Source organism: Podarcis pityusensis, assembly GCF_964106645.2.
Source record: "Podarcis pityusensis genome assembly, chromosome: 12".
In the NCBI taxonomy this organism is placed as follows: Eukaryota; Metazoa; Chordata; class Lepidosauria; order Squamata; family Lacertidae; genus Podarcis; species Podarcis pityusensis.
In genome coordinates, this window is record NC_138037.1 from 24,113,160 (window position 1) to 24,140,191 (window position 27,032).

Genomic DNA, 27,032 nt, shown 5'->3' on the forward strand with positions numbered 1-27,032 from the left:
ACGCCCGCCCGGACATTACGTGCGAAACCTCATTTCCTCTTTTCTTTCGAGCGGCGCCATATGAGGGGCGCGAGAGCCGAGCCTTTTCTGTTGGCATTGGTTCAACCAGGCGCCGGAAGTGACTAGTATCGTTGCGGTCTTGCGCCGCTTCCCTTTGGACGAGGAAGGGGCAGGGCGGGGCCGCGAGAGTGACGTCATCCTCCGCTCCGGACGTGAGGGAGGCGTTGTTTTCCCACGCCCGTGGTGAATAGTTTTCCTCTTTCAGAAGGTTCCTGACAGGGACAGCCGGTTTTTTCCACACGGAGTTAGATTTTTAAATATGGACTGATACGAATATCGCGCCCCGTGGCTTAAAGTCGATTTTCACTTCTGACTTCCGTTGCAGATTGTTAGAGGAGTATCACCATAGAAATGCGAAGATACTCGCATGGAGAATAGTGGCGGTCAAAGGCTATTTTCATTATTATTTTTTAAAGTTCGGACTGTAATCTACTGAGTCTCCACGAGGGCTCAGTTGTGCAAGTAAACTCCCCTGCCCACGCCACGCCCAACTCAGCACTTTGAAGTCAGCATATTTGATTATGTCGAAAAGGGGTAGGTAGCCATGTAGACGCTCCTGAAGCCACAGTAGTAATAAGGTTTAATAGAGTCTGCTAGGTCCTAATAATTGGCATCCTGCGGAGGAAGACATTTGAGCTTTTATAGTGTAATTTGCTCCTAAGTACACATGTAGACAATAATCAATCTGCAATTAGAGAAGTATGGGATAACCAGCCTCATATAACTAACATGGTTAGGTTTAATTAATCCATGAAGGGGTTAATGCCATAGAGTAAGCTGCCCTGCCAAGTTTAGCTAGGTCACTCCCTCTCACCTTAGGTGGGGGGTAATCAATGCCTTTGTTTGCCTTCTGTCTACCAGAGAAACTTAGTGTGTGAAGAGGCTAAGGTAGTTGCTACATCTTAGCTGCATGGCTCTTACAAACCATTGTTGTGTTCCTGTACCAATAATTTAGGAAAATTCACCACTGTAACTGAGGCAAGTTGTACTGCCTGTGTTTTCTGACTGATGTATGGAAATCACATAAACCTGACCTTTGGAGAGTTTGTAAGTAAACCATTCCTAAATGTGTAGATTTTTCTATGCTGAGGGAAAAGGGAAACGTTGGAAGGAACTCACAAGGGCATATTTTAAATGGGTTTATTTCAACGCTTTACTTTGCTGCATGCTTTGTGGTTTTAAATCTCATCAAAGAGCACTTGGCCTCAAACTTGGATCTTAGCATTCAGGAAGTATCTTTTTAACCTATTTTTCCTTGCCAACCATTTAAGAATGACCCCAGAAAGCTTACAGTAGAAAGGAAATGTGATTATTTCTCTCTTCACCAAGTATTAATAGAATCAGGATGATTACAGGCATCAACAAGTGTAATAACTATATAGATTATCAATATTGTTGACAGCACAAGTTTATGCATGTGTATTTGCAAGTAAATCCCACTGTGTTCAGTGGGTTTTACTCCCAAGTAAATGTGCATGCGATTGTGGCATAGGGCCATTACTCTGGGATTCATCTTCTCTGGCGATCACTCATAGCTGCGTTAGATTGTCTTCCATGAACACGGTCTTAACACTCACCCTGTAAGTGATTGTGGAGGCCAATTCTGGATCCACATGTACTTCCACAGTGGGGACATAGGTTTCTTGGGAGTTGATCACGGTGACGGTTTGCCAAACATGCCTTCCTCTTAACATGTTTCTCTCTTTCATCCTGAGTTTGAGCATCTTCAAAGCTCATGACACATTTGGTAAAGGCTGTTCTCCAATTGGAGCGCTCGCAGGCTAGTGATTCCCAATTGTCGGTGTTTATAAAACAGTTTTAAAGATTTATCTTGAGAGAGTCTTTAAACCTCTTTTGTTGATCACCAGCATTACGCTTTCAATTTTTAAGTTCAGAATAGAGTAGTTGCTTTGGAAAACGATAATCAGGCATCCAAACATGACCAGTCCCACAGAGTTGATGTTGCAGAATCATTGCTTTGACACTGGTGATCTTTGCTTCTTCCAGTACACTGGCATTAGTTCGACTGTCTTCCGAAGCGATATGTAACATTTTTCGAAGACACTGTTGATGGAATCTTTTGAGGCGTTGGAGACGGCATTTATACGTGGTTCATGTTTCACAAGCATACAGTAAGGTGTAGCACAGTGGCTTTGTAAACAAGCATTTTGCTTTCCCTGTGAATGTGCCGGTCCTGAAACACACTGCAGAAAGCTGCACTTGCAGAGCTCAGGCGAGGCTGGATTTCGGCATCATTCGGCCCTTGTGGAAAGATAACTGCCCAGGTAGGAGAAGTGATTGACTCTTTCCAACATTACACAATTGAGTTGGATTTGTGGCGCTGCAGAGGGTTTTTTTGTGCTTGTTGGTGCAGTACTTTGGTTTTTTGGATGTTGAGCGATAGGCCAAACCTTTCGTAAGCTTCTGCGAAGATATTTAGGATGGCTTGGAGGTCATCCTATCAGTGTGCACACACGTTGTCCTCAGCATATTGAATCTCTTATGTTAGAAGTTATGGTAGCTTTACTCTTTGCTTTCAGCCTACTCAGATTAAAGAGCTTTCCATCAGTTAGATTTGATTTCTACTCCAGTGGAGAGTTTCCTTTCAACAAAGTGTAGGATCATGGTGATGAAAATAAAGAGTTGGGGGAATAACACAACCCTGTTTAACGCTTGATCCCACTGAATGAATCACTTTGAGAGCCATCGTTATTTGTGATTGTTGCTGTCATTTTATCATGGAGGAGCTGAAGGATGTTCACAATTTAGCTGGGCAGCTGATTTTCAAGAGGGCAGTCCACAGGGCATTGCGATTTACCGTGTCAAAGGCCTTTGTCATGTTAATAAATGCCATATACAGAAAAATAAAGTGAGATGAGCGCCGTAACCCCAGAATTGGTCACGACTGGACGTAATGGTCAGGGGTCCCTTTACCTTTTTACCTTTAGTAGCTATTATGAGCTTCTTGGTTATTTCGGTTTTTGAATGTTTTGCTGTTTGCTGTAAAATATTTTGAATCCATGTATATTCATTAGGTCTGGAGAGAAGGCAGAAATATGCTGCAACTATGTTGATAATACATGCTCAGCCCAGGTGGAGTGAGTGGAGCTGGAAAACAGTGAGTGGAGCTGGAAAACACACTATCAAACCCCCCCCCCCATAAAAATGGCACAGATCCACATTTCCTGCAAAATCTGTAGCCCTCCAGATGTTGACTATAACTCTTCTAAGCTTTGACCCTTGACTAAAATGGTTGTTGATGATATAAGTCGACTACAAGCTCTCAGGAGCCACCGGCAGGCTTTCCACCCCACCTAACAATGCAGCTTCCTGGATAGGTCACTGGCAGGGGGCACACAGCCCTCCTGTGACAAAGGCTCAAGTACCATCCTGGGAGGAAATGATAAGCAGGGGGGGGCGCACCACGTGTTGCAGCACATTTCTGCATTCAATAGGGCTCTGAGCATATGCAGAGTGCATGCCCCTGGCAGCAAAATAACCACTGGCCTCCCTTCTAGAGATCTTCACATGAGCATTTCAAACCGGACATGAATTCTAATCCGCTGCTATTTTGTGCCTCAAGGGGCGTCTCTGTGTGGTCGGCTTGTTGGCCGGTCTTCGATGCGATTCGTACACCCGCAAATTGTGATCTGGGGTGGGGAGTTGAAATGAAAAGCACCCCTCTTTTGCGGGCACTGAAGGTTTTATTATTTTTGCGGGGGGGGGGGACTCCCAACCCCGCAATAGTTACAAGTCTTTGGCTACTGCCTCCCTCGTTCCCCTCCCCGCCTGGTAACCACATCCTCCCCCGTCGGCGCCCACGTTCCGGAGCGAAAGCTTCATTACCCTGAACGGAGCTTACTCCCGAGGAACCCGAAAGAACTGCAGTTTCGTGCTCTGGGGAGGGGGGCCCTCCCCAAGTAGAAGGAGGGAGGGAGGCGGGGCTGGGCTAGGACGGGGCGGCATTTCCTATCGCCTCCCCGGATGAGGGCAGGAGGGAGGCCGAAGGCAGGGACTGGGCGCGGCATTGCTCGGGCGCTGGGGTAGGCAAAGGGGCGCGGGAGGACGACAGCAATGAGGGCCCCCGGGGTGGCAGACCCCGGTGCCTCAGCCCCAGCCCGGGGAGAAGAGGGGAAGCCGCGTCCCGGTGTTCAATCCCCGCCGGAGTCGCTCTCGGCGCTCGGCAGCAGATGGCGCCCCATCCGAGGCAGCCGCGACGGAGGCGGGCTCTGCTTTTCGGCTCCTGAGGGGAAAAGGGAGCCCTTTGCAAATGGCCTCCCTCGAGGACACACGCACACTCCTTTTAAAACGGGTGGAAAGAGGTGTGAGGCGAAATAGACACGGGACCGAGTTTAACATGTACTCCAAAGCCCCCCCCCTCCCCGTTTCAAATCGGATTATAATGTCGCCACGCCTGTTTTGCACCGACTAGAGGCGAATTAGGGGCTCAAATTTGCGTGAAGCAAATCGAGCAGCGGCATCTCCCAGTAAAGTGCAGGGTGTCTAGGCGTTTTGGGTAATGTCATGTGAACACAGGTGAAAAATCCAGCAGTTTAAATCCAGCGAGTGCGCTACAGTAAATGGAAATGTGGACACAGCCGAAAAAGTTCGCGATTAGTAACTGCTCACTCCTGGACGAGTCTGGCCCCCCGAGTATTTCCATGCCAATCCAAGAGGGAAAAAGATGGATGCAATGATAAGATTATTGGCAGGCCATTTTTAAAAATGGGCTTGGAATCTTGGCCTTGTTCCTCATGCTTTCTTCATACTAACTGTTGTACAGGACCGTTTAGCTTATTTAGTGCCACTCATTCTCATAGAATATTAAATTATTGCTTCAATAATCATTACATAATTTATGATACAACCAGATGCAACATATAGCAGACAAAATGCAGCTTATTACTGCTATAAACCATCATTCGCTTTGGGAATGGCACTGTTTGGCTGAATGTTAAAGTTGGTGAATTGACGATGTCTACTTATGTCTTGCCTTAAATTTTTTTCATATTCTATGACAATGTAGGAGAAAAAGATTATAAATGAAGCTTTTTAATCTGAATTTGTTTGGTTTTGAATTGTTCATGTGAAAATGATTTTCTTTCTCCAGATGTGTTCCAAAAAGAATAGGAGACAGTAAAGACTATGTCTGTTTTCCCCAAAATCTCATTGAGGGCAAAGGTTGAAGAGTACCTGAGGGCTACGTTTAAAAACGATGAGGTAAATACCGTAAAGCGAGTCCAAGGAAGGAGATGTTTGGAAGAGGTACACAACTGTGTGTGTATGTGTGATGGCTGCTGTCAGGAATACTTTTAGTTCCAGCTAAGGTAGCTGCTCAGATGAGACCTGTCATTTACAGTGGTACCTCGGGTTAAGTACTTAATTTGTTCCAGAGGTCCGTTCTTAACCTGAAACTGTTCTTAACCTGAAGTACCACTTTAGCTAATGGGGCCTCCTGCTGCTGCCGCGCCGCCGCCGGAGCACGATTTCTGTTCTCATCCTGAAGCAAAGTTCTTAACCTGAAGCACTATTTCTGGGTTAGCGGAGTCTGTAACCTGAAGCATATGTAACCCGAGGTACCACTGTATTTATTTTTTAAAATTTAATGAGGCACACTTTCTCTCTTATTTTGGTATGTCCGAGTTAAAAGATTTGGGGTGGATTTCTGACCCCCGCCACTGTTTGACGGAGCTTAACGGAGCCACTGATGGAGCCCTGTTGCACACGCCAGCTAGAATGCAATGTGGGTGGAGGCAGCACGTGGATTACCGTGCTGACAGTTGGGCTGGTTTGGGATCCAGTAGATCCTAGGTCAGCTCAGGCCCTCCCTGGAATTTCCCTTTGAGGACTGTCCAGCAGAGATTCTGTTGGTGGCACTTACATTTTCCTTCACATTTGGTTGACAGAAGAGAGAGAGCTCCATGCCACTCTGCGGGCAGAGACTGGCAGGGCTCAGTGGAGGTATACTTCTGCCGAATCCGCCCTCCCAGTCCAGCACAAAGGGAAGTTTGGTTAATCTTTTTGGCAAAAAAATATATTCACAATAAATGCTTTTTTAAATCATTCATCCCATCCACAGAAGATCGTGGTGGGTAACAATCTTAACAAAATAGATTTTTTGAACAAAACAGAAGATAATCATGCTTGCTTATTCCCATTAAATTCTTCCCCATTTAGGCTGTTGCTCATCAGTTGGTTAAGAATGTGTACTTTAATTTATAGCAAATCCTACATGGATTTACTTTTATCTTAGTACACATGTTTAGGATTGCCATTTTACCCTAATGCAGCCTGTAAGAGGTATCATGCTTAATTTTTGTTACGCAGTACGTGAACAAGTCAAGTGTCCTCCTAGGCTTGCATACCCTTTCCTCTTCCAACATGACGGAGGGGAGGAGTTTGGAGGCTTCTGCTTTTGGTTAACCACGGATTGTCATGTCATCCATACATACCAACAAATTGTGATTAACCCTAATTCTGGTTGGTTCTAAACAAGCAAACTTCAAACCATGGTTTCTGAAGCTTGCTTAGTTAAACCAACTGTATTTAATGTTAACCACAGTAACCATAGTTAAAAGTGGAAATTTCTGAACTTCTACCACTTTGAGAGGGTAAGGGGGACAGAGTGTATACACCTGGGAAGAGGCTAGACTTACTCACACCTATCTAAACCATAGTTTAGTGTGATTCTATCCATTCCTGATATATCGTGGCTTAACTGGCTTGTGCCTTGAGTTTGAATCAACAATTCTGTACTCCTGGGATTATAGTATAAGCCACTATTTTTGCTGATCTAATGTATTTTCTTCTCTTTTTTTAAGCTCCTAACTGCTTTGGGTGCAGTGGAAGCCGAACGGAAATATGAATCTCTGTTAAATAATTTATCCCATCCACCAGCTTTCACAACTGTTCGAGTGAACACCCACCTGGCATCTGTGGAAGATGTAAGAGGTCTGCTTTCTGAAGAGATCCACAAGGTCTGTGTAGTGTCTCCTTACTACTTGTCTTGCCATCAGTTAATTCACTAAAAGTGGTGCAACTTAGATTCACATTAGTAGATCTGTGTAGCAGGACATTATGAAATGCTGTAATATTTTTTCCTGCCTAGGAAGATCCAAGTGCCCCCTGTCCTCCTGCAAATAAGTAGCTTGATTGTTTGGAATTTAGAGGCAGCTTATGCATGGCAAAAGCAGGGTCACATTAGTATGGAGCCCATGCTAAAGCTTTTCTTGCCATTTCAGCTTTTAATGAGCAGGGAGCTTTTCATGCAGGGAAGCAGCAAATTAAGGGAAGAAATGCAAACATGATTTTCTTCACGTTCAGTCTGCAGGTTTTTCTTGTTCTCTGTGTTTGATTTGGATCTGCGCCAGTTTCTAAGTGCACCCATGAACGAAGATGCAAGGCAGCACACTTTTTCTGTAGTCACTAATAATAATAGAAATGGATGGGTTGGTCATACCTGTATAAGGAAGAGTACCGTATTTTTCGCCCTTTAGGACGCACCGTCCCATAAGGCGCACCTAGTTTTTTGGGGGGAAATAAAGGGGGGGATTATTTCCCCCCCCAAGCACGGGGCTGGGGCGGGGGAAGCCTGAGCTTCCCCCGACCCCAGCCCCCAGAACAGGCAGCTCTCCGCAAGCCGTGGCAGCCCGGCGCTGGGCTCCCACGGCTTGCGGAGAGTTGCCTGCATGCTGAAGCCTGGGCTCCCACGGCTTGCGGAGAGCTGCGCGAAGCTAAGCCTGGGCGCGCTGAGCTCAGTGCGCCCAGGCTTCAGCATGCAGGCAACTCTCCGCAAGCTGCGGGAGCCTAGCGCGGGCTCCCACGGCTTGCTGAGAGCTGCGCAAAGCCTGCATTCACCCCATAGGACGCACACACATTTCCCCTTCATTTTTGGAGGGGGAAAAGTGCGCCCTATAGGGCGAAAAATACGGTAACTAAAAACGACAACTCTGTATTTGGCCCTCATTTTTGAATTCTGAAGTAAACTCCATCACTGCTGTAACTATCTTAATTCATAAGCACTATGGCTATATTAGAGAGTCCATAATGTATTGTGACCTTAAACATTTCTGTCTAATAGAAATATTAGTGGTTTTTTTTAAAAAAAAAACTGTTTTAAATTGTTTAACTTGCCCTGAAACAACATGATGAAGGATGGTAAGAAACCTAGTAAGTAAATAATGACAAATAAATAATGTCAATGAATAAAATGGCTATAAAACACTCAGGTCCTTTTCATTAACCAGAACTAAGAAATATACTTTTTTCTTTTTCCATATGTAGCAGTACACAAGTCTTACTGTTCCGGTTCTTCGGCATCCAAAACTTCCTGACATCTTACTTATTCCTGTTATTGGGCCCAGGTCTGTGCATTTTAGAATTTTAATGTTAATGGAGTTTATCTGTATTTCATCTTCTGATGGCTCATAGACTGATTTGGAACATGAAAACATATGTGCAAGAGCAAATATTTAGAACTGGCATATTGGTCATTGTAAAATAGATCAATGTTTTGCAGCAGAAGTCTGACCATGGGCTCATCCACATTTACCTTTTCCCCCTCCTTCTCTAGGAACAAGTCCGTGCTTTAAAACTCCTACATCCAAGCACTGCCACTTTCTCCAGGAAAACCCACTGCATAAAACTGAATCAGAACAAGTAGTGATTTGGGTTCTCCATGTATTTCTGTTTGCTCTAATTCAGGGGGTTGGTTTTTGGGTTTGTTTGTTTTTTGTTATAGTGCTTGGACACAGAGCTTTGAAGCATGGACCTGTGCCGCAAAAGGAAGTCTCGATGAGCCCCATGTCTGCTCGGAGGTAAATCACATCAAATTCATTAGTGTGTCTTCCTGAAAAGTGGAGCTAGGATTTCAGCCTTCCTTGCAATGCGATCCAGCTTGGCCAACTAACTCTACGGCTGCAGCAGGTACTAAGGTAAAGGTAAAGGGACCCCTGACCATTAGGTCCAGTTGTGGCCGACTCTGGGGTTGCGGCGCTCATCTCACTTTATTGGCCGAGGGAGCCGGCGTACAGCTTCCGGGTCATGTGGCCACCGACCTTCTGATCTGCGAGTCCTAGGCTCTGTGGTTTAACCCACAGCGCCACCCGCGTCCCTGCAGCAGATACTGCAGCTAGTATTAGAAAGGCAGCTGAGAACAGCAGATGTGAATTGTGCTGATTGGTTTTTCTTAACTCTCTCCTTCCCCTGCTCCCAGCAGAAAGGATGTACAAAAATTGACAAATGAAGTTATTGTTGGTGCACAGTGTGGGAATGCGGTGCTTCGAGGAGCACACGTCTATGCTCCAGGAATCATATCTGCTTCAAAATGTATGTAACACCCCACTCCACGCTTCCTTAGCTTGTAAGACTGATGGAAAATAATACTTTGTAGTTGATAGCAGCTACCCTTTTTAAGTGTTAATATCTCTTCAAATATCCAATACTAGATTGTTTAGAACTGTAGTTTGTGAATGTAAGTTTGAATGCAAGTTGCAGCCATTGCCTTATTTCCCTACCATCCTTTGTTCTGAAATTCTGTTAAAAAGATTCTGTAAAAGAGTAGATGCTACTACTAAATTGGCAGATTTGCACTATAATGTTCCAGTTGAGGAAGTTTATAAGATATGTAATCGGTATTTAAAGAAGTTGTTAAGAAATGCATTTCCTAACAAACTAGATTATCCTGTCCTATGGTTTTGGTAAGAAAGGACAAAATCAAGCCATCTCCCAACCAGGAAACCAGACATTTACCACTGCATCTATTTCATTCCCTGCCTCAGACTCTGTGGTTCCTAAGCTTTAGTAACTTGAGTATTAACTATTCTTCCTTGTAGATTAGATGCTTAAAAAAGTTACAGAAGAAGTTGCCAAGTATGCATGCGGAATAGCCATTACTGAAGTTGTTCCAGAGCTACTCCTGACCTGAACAGATTCTTGTAAATAGTCGGGGCTCAAGTATGTGGCCTACTTGAAGTCCCTAGTGAGTTCTTGTGCCAAATAAAATATTATCTGAAATGTTCTCCCTTTCTTTCCTTAGTCATGAAAGCTGGAGATACTGTTTCAGTATACTCTGATATTGAAGGGAAGTGTAAAAGAGGGGCCAAAGAATTTCTCGGAAGCAAAGTTTTCATCGGAAATGGGATTTCTGAACTGAGCCGAAATGAAATATTTAATTCTACTGGCCCACTGAAGTAAGTCAGAAATTGTAATAAAGTTTGAGAATCTGCTTCTAAATAATATGTATGTGTTATACTTTCTGGATGTCCCATGATCATATTATAAAGTACCATAGAATGGGTAAAAAGATTGAGGCCTGTGCACTCCACACTGGAAACTGCATGAGGTTGAGTATCATCTCCCAGCCACCACCTTCTAGGGCAGTGGTTCTCATAGTTTTTTTCTCTGGGCCACACTTTCAGAATAAAAATTTGCTCATGCCACTGAATTTTTTACTGATAAGAAATACATTGGGAATCAAGAAGAAACAAGTCCTAGTAGTGGTCAGTTTTTAACATAGAACACAGCTACTGCTCAGTTGGTAGAGCATGAGACACTTAATCTCAGAGTCATGGATTCGAGCCCCAGCTTGGGCAGAAAGTGCCCTGCATTGCAGGGGGTTGGACTAGTGATCTTTGTGGTCCCTTCCAACTCTACAATTCTCTTTAACATCCACATGAAGCCGCTGAGTGGTGTCATCTTCCAAATTTGTGTCTTTGTAAGTCAGGGTGTATAACTGCAATAATTTGAGACCACCTTTCCATTTTTATCCTAAGAACTGAACCACCACATTAGCTTTGAAATCAGATGACAACTAGTCCACATACAAGAGAGGCAACTAAACATTAAACCAAGATTACAGAGAGAGAAAGTTAGAAGTTATGCTGAGTTTATAGTACAGTGGTACCTTGGGTTACAGACGCTTCAGGTTACACGTTTTCGGGTTGTGCACTGCGCCGAACCCGGAAGTACCAGAATGGGTTACTTCTGGGTTTTGGCGCTCACGCAGAAGCGCTAAATCGTGCTTTGCGCATGCACGGAAGCATTGAATTGTGACCCGCACGTATGCAGACGTGGCGCTGGGGGTTGCAAATGTGCCTCTTGCACGGATCACGTTCGCAACCCAAGGTTCCACTGTATATCTTGCAAATGTTCAATTTTCCCTTCTTAGTTGTGTTTATGAAAGTCAGGTCAGAATCTGTTTAATTACTGGCCAATATTATATTGAAGTGTCGGATCTTGTATTAAAAGATTATTAGTATTAGAAATTCAGATCAGGATTTTTTTTTTTTCTTACCGGTGTCCATTGTGCCTTTCAGAGGGATGGGAATAAAAATGACAGAACCAATTTACCTTAGTCCTTCATTTGACAAAATGTTATCGAGTTATCTGTTTCTGCAGGTAAGTCATATTAAAAATAACTATAGCTTTCTGAATTCTGAGGTCACAACCCTTTCTATTGTATTCTAAGCCCCATTGAACACAGCTGGACTTCACATCTAAGCAAATAAGTTATTTTGGGGGAAATTCAATTAAAATAGTGATTTTCCCTATGTTTTTATGCTCTGTAAGTATTTTATATCTGACATGCTAGGCGTGGACTGTTTTCCCTGTGCTTCTGTGAAATGAAATGTTACCTAATTCTGTTTCTTGATTGCCTTTGGCAAAATATCAATAAATGATATGGACAGCTTCATCTATAGTTCAATTTAGATGTAATAGGGTGGACTTCAGTGGGTCTGAACAAGAGGTAATCCAAAACTTCTTTTGAGAAGTGCTTTGGCTTTGAAATGGCTTAGAGAGAACAAAAGTTTTACAAAAATTGTACATCCCTCACATTTTATGCCACTAGCACATGCTCATATGATCCAGGTGGTGGTGATGGTGCTGTCGGCCAATGGGTCCTAATAGCTTTGTGTTGACAGTCCCAGCTCCTGCTAGGTGCAGTTTTCTTCCATGCTTCCTCTCAGCAAATACCAAAGGGGGGGGGTCAGGAAGCATTGGTTCCTGCTCCCTCCCTTTCTGTTTTAGCATCTGCTAGGGAAGAATTTGAATTTGCATTGAAGAAAAATGGTGCCTGTCCGCAATGTGGAGCATGATTGATGCCTCTGGTAAGTCGTCCCCCACCTCCCATTTCACAGGTTGTGAACAGAGTGACAAAGTTTGGAGGCATTTCATTTCAACATAAGCCTTGAATCTAGTCCCTGAGCTGACACACAACTCTGCAGATCTATGTTGTTTCATCTTGTTGATCTAAAGTGGTTAGTGCATCCAAAGCAGAAGTCTTTATTTATATATTGTTTCCAATAAGGAAAGCTCTGCAATAAGAAACCTTGGTTTGATTTTGTTACATTTCCCAAGAAAGGCGTGTGTGTGTGTGTGTGTGTGTGTGTAGGTGCCGCCAGGTTGAATTTGCATTTTGCTTTGTTTGAAGACAAATTTAACCTGTCATGAAATAAGAAGTTACCTTCTGTTTTATCCATCATTGCATTTTGTGGCTCCGGATTTCCACCATCCACATTTTGAGTATTATTTCAACTATAGAACATAAACCAGTGTTTCACTCCTCCTCCAAAACATTTGTTGACTTTTCTCCCACATTAGAAGCAAAAGCGTGTTAGCTTGCTCTGCTGCAGCTTTGCACTAGTTCTTAACTAGAAGATTTAAGGGACACATGTATGCTCATCACTTGTAGCATTGGGTGAGAGGTTGAATGTATATGAATAAGTGATCACAGATGACCATCTCAGACAGAGTTTTATACCTCCTGGTCAAATCATACACAATACACATAATTTGGCTGAAAGTGTCATCAAATCATGTCGTATCGGCCCCCTGTGTATCCTGTTTTCCATGCTTCACCAATTGATTTATAATGCAAGAACACTTCAGCATATACATGTAAGCTCATGTAGCTGAGAAACAGATACTGCCTGATTACTGAGAGTGTGGAAAAAATACATTGATGAACACTGTGTTGTTAATGTTGTGTACCATTAAGCCAATATTATTGATTAATGTTTTCACCATGTATGTTATTAGGTAATACGTGTTTTTGCCCGTAGACACCAGCAGTTTCTTCTGCATATATGTTTTAATGGAGAATTAATACAATTATTTGTGTTTATATGTGACCTAGCTGTGTATATATAACAGTCTTTAAATACAGTGGTGCCCCGCAAGACGAATGCCTCGCAAGACGGAAAACTCGCTAGACGAAAGAGTTTTCCGTTTTGGAGGTGCTTCGCAAAACGAATCTCCTATGGGCTTGCTTCGCAAGATGAAAATGTCTTGCGAGTTCCTGCAGGTTTTTTTTCCTTTCCCCCCCTTTTTCTAAGCCGCTTATCCGCTAAGACGCTAATAGCGCTAATAGCGCTAATCCGTCAATGGGCTTGCTTCGCAAGACGAAAAAACCGCTAGACGAAGAGACTCACAGAACGGATTCTTTTCGTCTTGCGAGGCACCACTGTATGTAATATATAATCTATTGGCTGTGCAATCCTGTGCATTTCTACTTGGAAGTATAACTTGCTTGGGCTTACTCCCAGGTAAACGCGTATTGTCTTGATGTTTTTGAAGGGATGACACAAGTAGGTTGTGTGTGGAAAGAAGCAATTTGCAGTAAAGTGAAGTGCATTTAAAAAGTACATGGTCCGAATCTGTAGGACAATTTGGGATACAAATGTAAATGCACAATTAATGTAAAATTAGGCATGCTATGTTGTCTTACACATTTGGTGATTTGGTGACTTATTTTGCCCTTGCCCCAGAGGAAATGCTGTTCCAAGCAGGTAGCGTAAGTTTTGTGCTATAGGCTGTACTAGGGTTGAAGCCCCATCTTGTGTGTCCTCACTTCTATGCCATGGGAAGTGAAACCTTCAAGCATCTTGTCACATACTTGGGGGATTGGGCTGCTGGAAGTGTAGAGTCTTACACTACAGTTCAGCTGTGCACTGTGCTGCTCCTATGGACTCTTTAGATCCAGGCATTCATAGGCACTGAGCACTGTCATTGGTTGGTAGCTGCATACATGGGTCTCTCTCCTGTACAAGGGCTGTAAATAAACCTTGCCCTTTGCACATGTTCAGTAGGGTGAGCAGAGGTGTATCCCATTAAGCAGAAACCTTTTAAGTTCTGTTTTTGAAATTTAGGAGATACAATGAAGTAGTGAGACATAATACATACTTTTAAATAAATCTTAACACGGTGCAAGTTTACAAGTTTGCTAGAGTTTTCCCCAAACACAAGAATCAAAACACTTTGTTCTGGAATTGAAGATTTTAAAATACGTTCCACAAGCCTCCCTGGGTCATTCCACGCCAAATCACCTGGTGCCATGTGCTTCCACATCTCAGATTTTGTTCAAACATTTTTCATGTATAGATTACCTATGAGATAACCTCAAATTAATTTAAATTAAATCAAAACAGCACCATTGACCATATAACATGTATGGGAAACAAAATAGCTATGCAGAAGTGTTTTACACAATAAAATGAACAAGGGTTCCAAGACATATTTTGTTTTTATTAAATAATTAATAAAACTTAATTTTAAAAATACGTTATAACCACAAATACACCCTTCTTATTTTTAAAACATAGCCAGTTCATGGTTAGCCCATTCTACAAAAAAAGTATGATGCATGTTTTAGTTGTGGTTTGCGCACTATGGCTTATTGAACCCACCAAGGTAGAAAATGACTAACATTCACTTTGGTCGGTGTCCCTTTTCTGTGGCACTTAATACCATTTTATACCTTATTTTGAAAGAGACCAAAATTAGCTTGATTTTGATACCAAAATAAGCCCAATTGGTTGAAAAATAAGCGGAACAGGAGGTTTTTTCTAAACTGACGCAGAAATTGCATTAGCCTAAATCATGTGAAAATTGAATTTTTTGAAAAATTCTCCTGCACCCAATTTTGGACCAAAAAATCTTTAAAAATTAATTTGAGGTTATCTTGTAGGTATGTACACATACAAAATTTTTGAACAAAATCTGAGATGTAAAAGCACGGTTGAGTATTAAAATCAGGTGATTTAGCGTGGAATGACCCCCCCCAGTAAGTGTTTAGGATTGCTGCCTCAATCAGTTTGGTTGATTATAATGTATTGGCTTCTAAGAAATACCATTTTCTGTCAAAATAGGTATTCCTTTCTCATGTCTATAGTTGCTACAATCAATCATTCTGTGAATGTTTTGAACACTGCTTACAGAATTAGAACACACACATGCACAAGTTTGCCCTTTAGTGGAAGAAACAAACAATAGAATTAGTTTTAAGGAAGATATTCCTGTGTTGGTCATCATTGAAGCAAACCTAGTTTTTTTCTCTTCCATTACTAGAATTTGCCCTCTTCAGTTGTGAGTTATGTTTTAAATCCTCAGCCAGGACAGAGAATTTTGGACATGTGTGCTGCTCCCGGGGGGAAAACAACCCATCTTGCAACATTAATGTGTGATGAGGTAAGTGAAGTCACTGAGCATTTTCTGTCTCAGTGAGGAAAGTTTGACCTGTGCTTCATTAGCATGGCTTGTTACACTCGTTTGCTGAGATCCACAGATAACTCAAAGTAGCACACCATTAATATTTGAACACACTGCTGATTTACTGGCTGATTTTTGCAGCATAGCAGAATTGCTGAACCAGAGATAAATCTTTCTGGGTTACCTATCACAACATATTTTGAACAAATAGATTTCATTTCGGTGGACATGTGATAGATTGGGGGGGAAAAAGTAGAAAAGTCTTGCAAGAAATAATACAATACATATTAATTTGGGCTATTTTTAGTGCAGAAGCTTGGTTTTTAAAATTCATTTAAACTTCAGTACTTTTCATGATGTAAAAACAAAGTGTTTCAAATGAAAATACTGAGTAACCAAACTATCAACATGACATTATGGCCCACCATTTTCTATAAGATCAAATAATGAGTTAATCATGAGCGCTTTAGGATCTGCTATATTCTGTGACTTTTGAGTTATTAAATTGCATGGAGTAGTTTAACAGCTTGTGCCTTTTGGAAATTGGCAGGAGCTAATCTAAAGGGACAATTTCTGCTGTAAAGAGAAGGAAGGGACTTTAGATCTCTTAGAGGCACCTGTCTTTCCTAACTTGGGGAGCACAAAACCTCTTTCCTTCATTCTCTTTCAATTTCCCCCATCTCCAGTAATCTCTCTTTACTTCTGACAGTTGGGCCACCCCTTTTCACACTTTCTCATTGGTATTCAGGATTTATTTGTTTCATTTTAAAGAAATGTTTACTCTGCTCTTTAGCCATACACTCTCAGGGCAGCTGAGAGGACTGAGGAACTTCTCAGAAGACTATGTTGTTTCTCTGAGCAGAATTGACCTATCTAGCCTTATTGACAAAGGTCATCACCTCTATCTGGAAATTACACACATCCCAGACTAAGGAGGGGGTGGGGCTCCTATAGTTGCATCATTTACTGCATAATGCTGGGCGAGCATTCTCTTCAATATCCAGGATTTACACTTTTCCACAAAATAGAACGTACTTTGGAGATGCACAGCTGGAGTTGGCCCATGCTGAGGAGACCCCTGTATTCCTTTTTTTGTGCCCAGGGAACCTGGGGCAGCATCTTACTTTTATCAGTCAGCAGATGAAGAGCAGCTCTTTTTGTGCGCCCAATCAAAGTGAAATGCCTCGATATGTCAGAGAGTCTTTTGCCCAGACATAGGGAAGGTATCCCAATTGTCCACAGCTCCATTTCCATTTTACATCTGCAGATGTGGCAGTGGGTGTACAAGATCAGGTATGTCCAACTTCCAAGAGACTGCAATCTACTCCCACTATAAAAGAAACTGGAAGTGATCTACCCATTGGATTGACCAGAGGCTTCTGTTGGCTACTTGCAGTTTAGTAGCGCTGCAGAGAGCTTGCTGGGGAGACCATGCAGGGACTCAAAAATAACTTAAACAAGGTTTTAGTAACAAAAACTCCATTTACACTAAATACATCAACAACAAACCAGACCCAACCACCAACCCATCCCCCAGGGTAATGGGAGAGCTAGGTGCTGCTCCTTATATACTACACCCAATTGCTGACACAGCTTAATCAATACAACTCAGCAGCACCTGCTATGTTTCACAGCTGTAAAGCTGGGTCTCGTTATTTTGCTCTGGCCCCTTAAAGACATACACATTGGGTGGAACAATGATGAACCTTTACATTTAAAGAAACCATTCAACAGCTTCATCAAAGTTGTTGAGCTTTTTGTGGGGAGGATTGACCAGAGGTTTTTTGGGGGGCAAGGATGAGCCAAAGTTGTTGAGGTTTCTTCTTGGGGGGGGGGGGGATCAGGATCCCACAAACGATCATGATCATCCAAGGAAACCCAGAGATCGGCCGGTAGATCACAATCAGCCGGTTGGACATTCCTGTACTAGACTGTTGTCTCGCCTTTGTGGTGGATTGTATGACAGCCAGCAAATTGCAGCTTAATCCAGACAAAACTAAGTTGCTGTCAGTGGGTAATTCCCTGAACCGGCTGGGTGGGACATGGCCTGTTATGGGTGGGGTTACGCATCCTCTAAGATTGCTACATCCTGGCACACTCACTATGGGCCTGCTCATCAAACCATGAAATAAAATAGATGTACTAGCTTGAGGTGCAAGGAAACAGGGTTCAAGGAGAAGAGCTGTCCCCTAGTGCAGCAGTCAAAAAGCTTGCTTTCTGCCTTTTTACCATCTGACTTTGGGCTTCTTATAGGGTCCCAAAGAAGCCTTCTTGACATAGTTGTATCACACTCACTGAAGTGTTCAGCTTTTCGGTATTCAATAAATTAAGAATCTGAGCAGGAAATAGGGAAGTCCATATTGCATTTTTGCAGAATTTTGCATGGCTGCATGTTAAATTAGTGTACAGTGGTACCTCGGGTTAAGTACTTAATTCGTTCCGGAGGTCCATTCTTAACCTGAAGACCACTTTAGCTAATGGGGCCTCCTGCTGCTGCCGCGCTACTGGAGCACGATTTTTGTTCTCATCCTGAAGCAAAATTCTTAACCCGAGGTACTATTTCTGGGTTAGCGGAGTCTGTAACCTGAAGCGTTTGTAACCTGAAGCGTATGTAACCCGAGGTACCACTGTATTTTTGCATACCATTCAGCTCTAGTACTTTACTAAAATGCTTATATTTTGGCTGGAGGAAACATAGGGCAAAGAGTACTAGGTACATAGAAAATTTATGAGACATTTTATCTTGCAAGAAATTGTTTGAGTAAGTTTTAGAATGTATGAAACAAAAAGTACCCCTTTGAGAAATTTGGAATAAGGTAGCATGCATTTAGATGAATCATATTTCAACTGAAAAGGGATTGTATATAGAATGTCAAGTAGGTTGGGAAGTTCAAGTGGGCTGTAGCCTGATGTGCTTCCAGTTGTGACCTGTGCATTCTCTAGCAGGGAAGCTTTGTTACGGCCAGCCATGTGTTGTGTACAGAAGAGCCATGCAATTTGTGATATGTGACAGCCTCCTTGACACAATCATATTTTGCTTACTGAACTGTTCAGTTTTTCATTATGGAGAAATTGCTGGCATGAGGTACAGCCTGGAAGTTTTAAAGAAACAACCATTTTCGTACTGGAAAGTGTTTGTGTGGTGTTGTTTGTTTCCATCAATTTGATTTAGTTTTAATGGACACATGTTTGCTAAGTCAGCATGCCCCATAAACATTTTAGTTAGCAGTTTGTACTATTTAAATGATACCTTAAGAGGCTGTTATAAAAAACAAAACAAAAGCAACAACCGCAAGATTGAAGCAATTGGAAGGGGCTGGAGCTGACTACGTTATACAATGTTCTCCTGGAATATGCCATTCCCGTACAAAGAAGTCTTTATGTGTAATGTGCAGATTGAATGGTAACTGCTTGGTCAAGTAGAGCAGTGGTTAAAGAAAGAATGAGAAACCTGTGGCCCTCTAGATGTTGTTGCTGGACTACACCATCTCCCATGGCAGTGGGGGCTGATAGGAGTTGGCAGGGCAACAGCTGACTGCTTCAGTTGGTGGAATTGGCATTACTGCAGGTGCCACATAATACCCATTGCGCTTTTGTAAGAACCCTTTGGAACTCCCTGCCTATTGATATCAAGCAGGCATTTTCACTGTACAGTGGTACCTCAGGTTAAGTATACTTAATTCGTTCCGGAGGTCCGTTCTTAACCTTAAACTGTTCTTAACCTGAAGCACCACTTTAGCTAATGGGGCCTCCTGCTGCTGCCGCATCACCGGAGCACGATTTCTATTCTCAACCTGAAGCAAAGTTCTTAACCCGAGGTACTATTTCTGGGTTAGCGGAGTCTGTAACCTGAAGCGTATGTAACCTGAAGCGTATGTAACCCAAGGTACCACTGTACTCTTTTCAGTGCCTGCTAAAAACATTCCTCTTTAGACAAGCCCACTCAGATGCTTAGAATATTGAGGTGATTTTAATTTGTTTTATAGTAGTTTAACTTTTGTATATTTTAAAGTATAGTTGTGAAGTTTTTCCTCAGTGTTACTGTTTTAACTTTTTGTAAACTGCTTTGAGGTTTTTTTGTTTTCATTTTTCCATTTTTTTTTCCAATTCAGTTTTTACAATTGAGTGGTATATAGGAGTTTATGAAACAAATAAGTAATAAATTCCTACCCTTTTGATTTCCAACATGTTTTTCAGGGAGAAGTAATTGCCATGGACAAGATTGCAGAAAAAGTGAAAAAGATAAAGCAAAATGCTGCGTTACTGAAGTTGAATTGCATTAAAGCATTTTGTTATGATGCTACTAAGGCACTTGCCATTGGCAAAGGAGAGGATGGGCAAGGTAATATTATTTTTCTTTTGGGTGTTCTTGTTGTAGCTGTGTTTTCTGAGGAGGATCAGGGTTTTTATGGTAATCCTTAAGACCCTGTTGTGACTAGGACTACTATTGCTTTAGTGTAATTGGATGTTGGTTAATATTGACTTGCCATTTTATCCAGATCCTTTAAACCTCAAAAACCCTATATAATTTATAAATGGCTGGTAATTTGGGGCATCTTTCATAAGTGCAAGTGAGGTAGCAGTTGGCAGGTCAGGTTTCTTTTTGGTGGGTCTCAGCACACAAATTCAGTCTTCACTCAACATCAGCAATACAAATTTGAGGAAACTGTCATGTGCAGCAACAGAATGTGACTCAGATCTTTCAGTCAGAAAGTAGGAGGGAAAGGACATTTTGCTTTCTATATCCCAACATAATGGTGATTTATCAGCAGTTATAAAGACTTTGAAACCAAGGCCAGTATGACTGTATTTGCAGTTTATACCAATTTAGCTGTGTTAAGCTGACGTCAAGCTCATGCTATTTAAATAAATTATTTTGTGACATTTCCCCAAACAATAGCAAAGTTAAGTATGCAGCATAAATTGGCTATAGTTTTTTTAACTGATCATGTTCCTCTTTGCAGAAGGACCTCCATTTTTACCAGAATCATTTGACAGAATACTTCTCGATGCTCCCTGTAGTGGCATGGGGCAGAGACCAAATATGGTGTATTCCTGGTCTTTAAAGGAAGTGACTTCTTACCAGCCCTTGCAGCGCAAGCTCTTTAGAGTGGTAAGTTTTTTGCCATAAAAACTACCAAAGAATAAGTAACCTGACCATTGGGTCTTCATTTCAAACACATTCTTGCTTTTAAGCAGTGCTTCATTGAGAATTCTTACATGCATTACTGGTTCCTCATTAGGGCTGGCAATATCTGGTTTCAGCATCACAATATATCACTAGCTAAATCTGATGATATCTCAATATATCATGATATATATCTGCAGCGGTGGAGGGCCTTGCTGGGCCCTCCCCGCAGTGGCAGAGGGTGCGCTATGTTTCCTCACAGCAGCCGAGCGCCTTGAGGAGGCTCCCTGCGGTGGTAGAGGGACTTAAAATCTAAGGAAGAAGTAGATTTAATAAAAATATTAAATAAACTTCCATATAATATATATAATAACTTCCATATAATATATTTAATATATTTTCAACTAATTTAAGAGTTGTTCAAGTGATTAACTAGTCAAGTTGCATCTGCTTCCCCACTCAGAGGTTTGAGTGGAATCTTTGCATGCATAAGCCCCACTGAGTTCAACTAAACTTACTTCTACTTTCCTGTGAGTAAGCTTAATTGAATTCAGTAGGGCTTGCTTGTGAGTAGACCCGCAGTTGCTTGCACTGCTTACTGAAAAACACCCTCCCCATCATTCTCACACAGTACCCAACCTTCCATTTCAGCATAAGGAAGCCAGCTAAATCTTCTCCCTCCATCTCCCCCTCCACAGAAGGCCCCCCACCAAAAGCCCTCATCCCACAATCTCTCCCCTTTTTAATATGGAGAAAAGCTATTTAGGGGGAACCACCAACACAAACACCACCAGAAAATAAAACAATAATTTCCTCTCTTTTTTTCACCAGTGGGGGTGAGTGTGAGGGAAGAAAGAATTGTTTTCCAGTTCTTTGTTTACTTTGGGGATGGATCTTTGGTTGTCTAGCCATGGGTGGTTTCTCCTGGATTGTTAGGAGGCTCTGCGTAATTAGCTGAGCTCTAAGTAGAAAGATACTGGTGAAGCTTTATGGTTAGGAGGAAGGAGGGAGAGAGCAAACAAAGCAAGAGACAAGGTGCCTGTAAAGTATGTGTTCATCTGAGCTACCTCCTGGGAAGCTGTCAAGTCTCCACCTTTTGTTCACCGGTATATTGCCTTGTTGAGACACTTTCCAAGATGTTATTTCAATACAGGTATTCAACAATATGGCGATTTGTTGCACAGCCCTACTCCTCATTTGAAGCACCTCAAAAGCTTCCTCTGCTTTGTCTTTATATACTGGATTAAAATAAAAGCTTCCATCCATTGCATAATCTTAGTCTGCAATCCTGGCTTCCCTTCATCAAGTTTCTCCAAGGAACTCCAGTTTACTAGCCAGCCCCAGTCCCTTCCATGTACTTAAATCTTGTGTTGAAACCCATTCTGTGGTTTTTGTGGTTTTAAATGACAGCTTCTTAATTTATCTTTTAAATTCAATCCAGTTCCTTGGAGGTGGGAATGGGAGTGATTCATAGTTCTGTAGAGTTCTGCAATAAATTATTGGGGTGGCCTGCATATCTGCGGGCTATGATCCCTCTGCAAAAAAAAGGAAAAGGAATTGACCTGTTAGCTCACAGCCTTGTCTTATTAGTACAAGGGAGGCAAGGGAGGTGCACACGGTTACACTGTAGAAGTTGGCACTTGGTCATCCTTTTTTGAGCACACCCAGTTCATGGCACATGCAAAAGTTCAGCTGGTTGGGGTTGCGCTGAGCTCCATTGTTCTCAAACCAATAGCAACATTGGAATAGATGTGTAACAAGGCTAAATCAAGCTCCCTATCTAAAAAAAAATCTACACATTGTTGTTATCCTGGCGGCAGAGCCTATGGTGATGTGGAGGCAAACCATACAGAAAGGCCAATCAACTCTAAAGCTGGAAGACAATATCTTTTGAACATAAATAGATCTAGTTAAATTTAGCACAGGCATTCACCTTTGTTGGTAAAGATTCAGTTGATAAGAGATGTCTTTTCTAACCCTTTCCCTTTTAAAATAAAAAGGGTAGTACATAATTTCTTCAGTATAGTCAGAGATGTTTGAGAATTCCTAGGGCGTAGTTTACTTATCTGTTTGGCTTGCTAGTCTGGCCCATCTGTAGGGCTTGGGCATGATATTACTTAAATGTGCATAGAATAGTCCCCCACCCTCAAACATCAAACAGAATGACACCATTGAGAAAATTTCAAATCCACTGAAAGTGTAACCCTGGCTAACGAAATCCATCTCAGATACTAAGCTCTTGTATTGACAGAAGTAAGGAGGATTCATTTCTGTCAAATTGACAAAGTTAGCGAATCTAGTGGGAAGATGGCTATGTGCCCTATTTGCCTTGTCCCAAGACATCTTTAATATCACTGCTGTGCTCAGATGGAGGTTGGGAACATCAACAATCATGATTTATTCAGCTGTGTTCCCTTGTGTATTGGAATCTGCTGAGCCAAAAAGAAGGGAAGTTTCAGTCCTGTCCTAGAACCCTTCAAATGTTTGTTTAAACAAGGCCAGCTTTTGTATATGCATTCCACTTTTCCTAAAGGAGAGGCTACTTTGGAAGTGTTTGTTTACCTTCTGATAATATCTGCTAAAAGATATTGTGTCTTTGCGGGACTGAAAACATCAAAGGTGTAAGATCTTAATTGTTAGATTTTTATCAACCATGTGTACTGGCCACATAGATTGACCCTTGCTTGTTAACCTGCCACTCTAGGCTAGCTGCCTATAATATTTGTCTGCAGGATACAGGGGAGGCAGTGCAGTGGAGGACACTACACACTGGTACACACACAAGGCTCACAACACAAAGGCAGCTTGAAACAACATCATGAGAAGTTGTCCTTGGTTCTTTCAAAATGAATATGGATTGTGTAATTCTGCATTCTAAAAGTAAGTTTGCTTGAGAAATTATGGTATCCTAAAAATGAGAGTATTGTTTCCTTAGGCAGTGCAGCTTCTGAAGCCAGGGGGCATCCTGGTATACAGTACCTGCACAATTACGCTTTCTGAAAATGAGGAGCAAGTTGCCTGGGCACTGGAGACCTTGCCATGCCTTCAGCTTCAGTCACAGGTAAGAACATGTTATTTATTTATTTTTTATTGCATCTTTCTCACTAGGATATTACATTACATGCTTGCTGACAGTTAAAAACAACAACCCTGTCTTCTACTTGCTGCCACTCTGAGCTCTGCTCAGCTTCCTATGCTCACTCTGCTGTGGCTACTTCGGCAGCACGTAGACTGAAATTGGAATGATACAGATAAGATTAGCATGGCCCCTGCAAAAGGATGACACAGAAATTAACGAAGCATTCCATATTCTGAAACACCTCAATGCACCCAAATACACACACTCCACCCGGAACATGCACAGCATCCTCAGCGGGTGGGGGTAGCCCCAAAGCTTTGGCATTCTTGTACTCAGGATAGCTCAATCGGTAGAGAACACGCGACTCAGATTCGAGCATCACATTGGGCAAAAGATTCCTGCATTGCAGGAGGTTGGACTAGATGACCCTCGTGGTCTCGTCCAACTCTGCAATTCTATGATTCTTTTATACTTTTAGGTTTCCCCACCCTCCCTGACATGCACAGAAAACCAGCCATTGCTTCCCAAAGCTTCCAGTTCATCAGACAGGGAAGCAGAGACTTGATTGGAGACCTCTCCCCAAACCATAGCCTTCCATGCCATCTTAAGAATGATCATTGCCTGTCCCCATTTCTGTCCCAGTACTCTTACTAAAAGTGATTTCTAAGATCCCGCCAACAGTTAAGAGAAGGTCTTTTCCCAGTGAGGTAACTTCCCTGATCGTAGTGCAAGCTGCACCTCAAGTGCTTTACACCTGCTGGTACAGAATCCTATGAGCTGGCAGAGGTTGCCAGGAAGGCTAGAACCCGCAGCACCATGTGGCCTGCTCAACATTTTTCTGTCTCTGAGCATTTGTTTTCCCCCTACAAAGGGCACAGGGAGGAGGAGCAGATGGACACAGAATACGCCTGCATTGACTTATCTGAGTCTGGGCACTCTGCTGATCCTGCAGGGAGAGAGGGCTGGGGAAACATCTGTGTGGATGAGCTTCTATGACTCTGTTGCCCTTCCCTGTGCAGGGTTCAGCAGGCTGTGCCAGTGCTTTATGAACTGGCAGCTGTTTGGGAATCATTAACTAATGTAAATGTTAGTATCTAATATGTTTGTAATACATGCCTACCAAAACACTGCATCAGATATGACACAAAACTCTGAAAAGTTGTATATTCAGAAGGCATCAGATAATTGTGTGACTTTGAGTTTAATTAGTTGCACTTCGCTTCTCCCAGACCTTCACTAACAGTGGCTAAAGGGATTAGGTTTTAATCTTGCAGGATTAAATGGCTGAGACAGCCTCTAATTTGATAGTGAGTTTTGTGTATTTTTTGTAATCATGCTTGTCTTATTGCATGTCTACAGAAAATGCTGATGCACTGTTATGGTTGTTTGTTACATTTGAAATTCCAGGGCATAACGTATTAAAGTGATTCAATGCCATCCTTAGATGTAAAGACTAGAAGAAGCACTTGATGAACTGAACTGTTTTGTATGAGGCTTTCTTTGGTTAAACCTTTAACAGCATTAAGTGTCTTACTACATTTCTCTGAGGAAGGAGACATGTAAAAGAAGCACACATAAATCAGGGTTTCCATTTACGAGGTCCCTAAATCTGTTATATATATGATCTGCCTGATTATGCAAAAATCTGCTATTTTTGTGTGTATATGTGCTGGAGCCAGAAAAAGACTCTCATAGGCTGCCCCCCCCCATTCATTCCTTTTAAGTATTTTACAAAGAAACATTGTTCCTTGAACACAAAGCTAAAGGGGAAGCTCTCTCTCTCTCTATTACCCAGGGACTTGGACTCCTCCCAGCAATAGGCAGTGGCAGGGAAAGATCACAGGCCTTTGGTCTGTTGGAGCTTGATGCTAGAGCCCCGAGGTCCTGCTGCTGACCATTCTCAAGTATCTCCCATCCTTCCTGGCCACCCTGCAAGGTTTTTGGGGTGTACAAGTATATGCAACAGTGACTATTAAGTGAAGCTCCACCCACTGTTACAGTGCAGTCCTATACAGGTCTATTCAGAAGTGAGGCCCACTGAATTCAGTGAGACTTATTCCCATGTAAGTATGCATACGATTGCAGCTTGAGTCTCAACACGTTCTTGACAGTAGTATCAGGATTTACTTGCCCTCAGGTCCTGGGAAAGCCCACCCCTTTTGGGTAGCAAAATAGTGTGATTATCTCAATATTTTCAGTACTGTAACACCTGCGCATCCATGTTCAGCCTTCCATCACTGATTTGCTGACACAACATGGCAACTCAAGCATAAATTAGATTGCATATGGTGTTCATTTTTTAAAAAGTGGTATTTTGTTAGTGTAAGTTTCATCAGTGTTAACTGATAATGAGCAAATTATTTTCGATGTTATTCTGCTGCCTCCTTAGTCTGAGCCTTATTACAAATATATTTCCTTCCAGAGGAATGTAGCAAGGCAAACTCCAGGACAGTTTAGATTGCAGTAAAAGTATTCCAAGGATGTGCCTACGGTGATAGATTTAGAGGCACTGACCCTTGTGAATACTGGCTTTCATTTTCGGGTAAATAAATAATGAACTGCAGAGCAATTAAGCCCATTTGTTTTATTTTCCTCTCTAAAAGGAGCCCCATATTGGAGGAGAAGGCATGATGGGAGCTGGGCTGTCACCTGAGCAGTTGAAAAAGCTGCAGAGGTTTGATCCATCTGAAGCAGTTTTGCAGGGAATGGATTTGAATTCACTGCAAGAATTCAGATACGAAGATTTGATAAGCATGGCAAATAAGGACTGCATTGGATTTTTTATTGCAAAATTTATAAAAGTACCGTGAAAATCATGGCTTTAGAAGTCAACATAAAAAGCACCCTTTCTGTTAACATTTGGAGCATTCTGAACTGTACCTTCATGCTGCTGCAATGTTGCCAAGCCAACGGACTGACGACACAGTTGCCATAGCAGCAGCAAAATCTGCCAGCTGTTTCCTTTGGGAGAGATCCACAGGTTGGAGAAACAAGTCTGAGGGAAGGGGCAGCTTCAATTTGTAAAGCTCCATTTGGTTTTATATTAGCAGTAGGTCACTGATTCTAGAAACATGCTTGTTTTTCAGTTTGTCTAAAAGATTTTATTTATTTATTTAGAAAAAAGCTGCAATTATGTACAGTAGAAAATCTTTCAAAGTATTTTATCAGTAATTAAATACACTGTCACATGTTGTAAAACCTTATCCGAACTCTCAAATTGCTGTTTTTGAAAAACAATTTTATATTATTAAATGGCATTTCTTACAAAACAATATTAAT

The 27,032-nt window shown here is 42.1% G+C and overlaps 1 protein-coding gene and 1 long non-coding RNA gene across 17 annotated transcripts; one reads left to right on the forward strand and one right to left on the reverse strand.

Moving 5' to 3' along the window:
- Nucleotides 1-7: 7 nt before the first annotated feature.
- Nucleotides 8-26,867, forward strand: NSUN6 (NOP2/Sun RNA methyltransferase 6). 16 transcript variants are annotated; one of them, XM_080974492.1, is made up of 15 exons: nt 9-243; nt 1,016-1,107; nt 2,068-2,345; nt 5,171-5,280; nt 6,882-7,037; nt 8,344-8,423; nt 9,275-9,387; nt 10,097-10,250; nt 11,376-11,457; nt 15,406-15,525; nt 19,744-19,888; nt 20,511-20,659; nt 23,610-23,735; nt 25,769-25,816; nt 26,357-26,867. In XM_080974492.1, exons 4-15 carry the CDS (start codon nt 5,206-5,208, stop codon nt 26,561-26,563), a joined length of 1,455 nt encoding a protein of 484 aa, XP_080830618.1. In that variant the 5' UTR covers nt 9-243; nt 1,016-1,107; nt 2,068-2,345; nt 5,171-5,205; the 3' UTR covers nt 26,564-26,867. The 16 variants fall into 16 exon arrangements, with proteins under 16 accessions (XP_080830608.1, XP_080830618.1, XP_080830617.1 ...); XM_080974490.1 differs by lacking the exon at nt 9-243 and adding an exon at nt 258-522; XM_080974491.1 differs by lacking the exon at nt 2,068-2,345.
- LOC308459333 lies at nt 1,187-2,072 on the reverse strand. Its single transcript, XR_013978013.1, has 2 exons — nt 1,414-2,072; nt 1,187-1,379 (listed from the first exon to the last, which is right to left on the reverse strand). It is a non-coding gene; the product is annotated as an uncharacterized lncRNA (long non-coding RNA).
- Nucleotides 26,868-27,032: the final 165 nt, after the last annotated feature.